We start from the raw sequence: 3,958 nt of genomic DNA, 5'->3' as shown, positions 1-3,958 counted from the left end.
TCCCTCGCTCCCACGCTTCCTCGATCGCTTCCATGCTCCCTCTCCTCGCTACCTCTCCTCTCTCTCTCTCTCGCTCGCTGCCTGCCTGCCTGCCTGCCTGCCTGCCTGCCTGCCTGCCTGCCTGCCTCCCTCCCTCCCTCCCTCCCTCCCTCCCTCGCTTCATCTATCCCTCCATCGCTCCATCGCTCCATCGTTCCCTCGCTCCCCTCGCTCACTCGCTCACTTGCCCCCTTCGCTCCCTCCCTTCGCTCCCTCAGATCGCTCCCTTCGCTCACTCGCTCCCCTCGCTCCCTCGCTCCCTTTGCTCCCTCGCTCGCTCACTCGCTCCTTCTCCTCGCTCCTTCTCCTAGCTCACTCGCTCGCTCCCTTGCTTCCTCGCTCCCTTCCTCCTCTTTCCTTCTGATAAATCGCGGGTACTCTGAGATGGTCAAGAATCTGCAAACTCGCAATCATTCCATCCTTCTCCTTTTTCATCAAGTCGTTAGTGTTCTACCCGTCTACCGTTGCATCGGACGGCGTTGCCCGAGCGTTGCAGTAGATATCGTGATGTCGAAAACCTGGCAAACATGTTCAGACCACGATGATGGTAACAATAGTCTAACGACTACCAGCATTCAAAAAATCTCTTGGATCGTAACTGCAGAAACAGAAAACATTGTCATCGGGTGCGAATTTTCCCTGGCAAAATCTTGAAGTTGCAATCAAAAAACTACCTGTATCCATTCAAGCGGATGATATACTCAACGTTCATGGACTTCAGAACATTGATGTAGTCAGCTGGAGTGTGCGACACAGTTCCATCAGGATTCATTGCTCTCTGTGTTCCTTTCAGGAAAGTTTGTCCTCAAACCTTCTCTCTCGGGCTCTTGAAAGCAACAAACTTCCCTTCGACAACCTTGTTCAGATTTCCATTACCATGATTATCATAATGCTGAAACGATATTTTCAGTGCAAATTGCAATGCATCAGATGCAAAGAAAAAGGAAAAGAGAAATCCCAGAGGATGGACAAGAACAAAAACAAGAAGTTTAAATGAGAACATGCAATATCACGATTGCAATCCCAAGCACAAGTACGAAAACTCATCAGATATTCCTCAGGGTCGAACCTTGATGGGTGAAACACGCCTCTCTGCATCGCTCGTTCCAAGCTCGACCAGCAGGAAGTTAAGGAGAGCTTGAGGCTGACTGGGTCCCAAGTTGCGTCTCTGTAGCTCAGACAGACATCTCGTGGAATGTTTGCAAAAGCCTCCATTGCTTCTGATGGAGCGACCCGCAGGGCAACGCGGCTGCCAGGCTGCTTCAGAGTGCTGATCAAGTCGACGTCAAGCATGAGCACAGGTCGCTTCTCGAGGAAGGAGATGGAAACACTTCAACAACAAGAATCAAGCGAGTAGCGTTGGAGCTAGCAACTTGAAGGATAGGCATCAAGTTGGCGAGCGTGGAGGTTGAAGAAGACCGAGACACGCTGAGTGGGGACGGGAGCCAGATAGCTCTCTCGCTGGCGACCAAGGAAGAGGCTCGACGCCTGATGGAAGACATCCCCTACGAATTGGAAGGAGCAGCAAAGCGCTGAATGGCTGGAGCTAAGCGACATCGACAGGATCACTATGGAAGCAGCTTCACATCCGAGGAGGAGCTGCTTGCTGGCAAGCCGATCTCGCTGGAGCTTAGGGTTTAGGGTTTAGGGTTTAAGGCCGGCGAAGCAACACAAGTTAAGCAAGGTTGACCCATGCCAAGGCCGGCGGAGGCAACTCCACTGGCTGAGGCTGGAGAAGACCACTAAGTACATCGGAGGAGAGAGCAGAGCAGAAGCACGGCTGCCATAGGGGCCAGCCAAGTCGGGCCGAACTGCCAGGTCACGAGATCCCTGTTGAGATCCTTCCTAGCATTCTAATAAACTCAACTACTACAACTAGGTCCCGGGGGGGAAGGCGCGGCTATGGGGCAAGGCACACAGGGAGCATAAGAAGGGAAGGAAAACACATACGAAGGGAAGGAAAACAAGCCTGGCAACAAGAAGGCAGGCGCGGCGCAAGGTCAGGGGCCGCAAAAAGGGAAGGAAAGGGCTAACCAGGCCAAGAGAAGGTACAGACTTACCACAGTGGGCAACTACATATGGGCGGGGGGAGGAGCAGGCTGCTGGCGCAACGACACTTAGCGAAAGCAGGAGGGGGGACCGGGATCGGACTTGAAACAGGCCCGGAGGACATTGGCACTGAAAACACTTAATACGGAAGCAACCAGGCCTAAGGGGCCTATAGGACTATGGGCCAACCTCCCAAGGTTGGGAACCCCTTTAGACGGATCATTGAGACGAGCAAAGAGCAATAGTTCCTGGCTATGAAATTTCTCGACTAAGAGTCTAATAAACTCAAATAATAATAATAATAGGGTTTAGGGTTTAGGAGCGCCGGGTATTTCAGGCAGCGCCGGGTATTTCAGGCAGCGCCGGGTATTTCAGGCAGCGCCGGGTATTTCAGGCAGCGCCGGGTATTTCAGGCAGCGCCGGGTATTTCAGGCAGCGCCGGGTATTTCAGGCAGCGCCGGGTATTTCAGGCAGCGCCGGGTATTTCAGGCAGCGCCGGGTATTTCAGGCAGCGCCGGGTATTTCAGGCAGCGCCGGGTATTCAGGCAGCGCCGGGTATTTCAGGCAGCGCCGGGTATTTCAGGCAGCGCCTCTCCTCGGTGTATGTCAACCATGAAGAAAAGCTGAAGAAGAAATTTGAAGAGATCGGACTGATCGTAGACTCAGTGCAAGAGAGTAAAGCAATCATGTGGAAGGCTCCGTATAGACCCGAGATAGCGAGTGCTGAGGAGATCCCGGTGACTGTTTCCTTCCTCCGCAATGCACAAGCGGAGAAGCTCTGGCAGGGAAGAGAGGACTTCGCGATCGATGGTCGCAAGTTCACAGCTGTACATGTGAGCATCGTGCACGATCGATCTTTCAAGATTCGAGCCAAGAGAGGACCCTGGGGCAAAGGGGGCAGCTTGGCAGAGCTGACTCACCTGCTAACCTTGGGCGGCATGACAACGGCTGAGATAGCTGCCGTCTATCGCTATCAGCTGCTGCGCCAGTCCCTTGCAGCGGTCCAACTCCAGCCGCTGGCAGGCATGCTGGTCGCTGGGGCGCCAGGACAGCAAGTCCACAAAGGCTTAGGTCAGAAAGGCTTCATCGCTGTAGGGGCCAACGTCATCAGAGGCGAATGATACAGCATTTCGAGCTTTCCGAGAGAGCGAAGCGATGGAGGGAGTACACCTGACTCTGTTCAGCGAGGACCCGAAGATCAGAGAGGCGCTCGCAGTCGAGTTGACAGCTGATCGCTTTGTGTCCAGAAATAAGTTGAAGAAGGCATCAAGGATGCAGAAGAAGGCAGGCGGCAAGGACGGCAAGGAGATCAAGATCATCATCAAGTCGACGGCGGCATCTGGTCGCTTCACGAGGAAGGAGATGGAGGGGCTGTGCAACGGCGGCAACACGTCTATCGCAAGAGTCAAGAGAGTCTTGTTGGAGATCGCTAACAGGCTCGAGATCAACGTTGAAGGCATCGACATGGAGGAGGATTTGAACACCAAGTCCTGGAACGGGTCCAAGCTATGCATCCTCCTCGGCTCCACGGAGGATGCTCGATGCATGATGAAGGAGCTGCCCTTCTATCTCGAAGGCGCAGCAACCAAGCTCGAAGCAGTCGGCTTCGACAAGGAGCCTGACTCTGAGGCGGCTGGTCAGCGGGGCACCAGCGACGCAGCGCAGCGACAGGAGGAGAGCGAGGGAGAGTGGCTGGAGTTTACAGACCTGGAGAGGATCACAATGGAGGCAGCATCTCCGTCAAGCCAAGAGGACATGCAGCTCGTCAGCGAGCTGTCAGCAGTCATCGAAGATGCAGCTTCTTTGAACGAGGCAGGGACGAGCGAGCCGATCAAGCTGGTCCTGGACAAGGCCGTTGGCAACCTCCACG

General features: G+C 54.4%; 1 protein-coding gene across 1 annotated transcript in view; it reads left to right on the top strand.

Moving 5' to 3' along the window:
- Nucleotides 1–3,243: 3,243 nt before the first annotated feature.
- GUITHDRAFT_112404 (hypothetical protein) overlaps nucleotides 3,244–3,958 on the top strand; it is a gene marked incomplete at both ends in the record, with an annotated part of 2,319 nt that continues 1,604 nt past the window's right edge. Inside the window, one exon of the mRNA XM_005828353.1 lies at nucleotides 3,244–3,927. Coding sequence (XP_005828410.1) covers nucleotides 3,244–3,927 — 684 coding nt within the window. The remainder of the gene's footprint in view (nucleotides 3,928–3,958) is intronic.

Source organism: Guillardia theta, assembly GCF_000315625.1.
Source record: "Guillardia theta CCMP2712 unplaced genomic scaffold GUITHscaffold_59, whole genome shotgun sequence".
Lineage (NCBI taxonomy): Eukaryota > Cryptophyceae > Pyrenomonadales > Geminigeraceae > Guillardia > Guillardia theta.
Note: the sequence above shows the minus strand (reverse complement) of the source record. Positions and strands in the feature narration are given on the sequence as shown.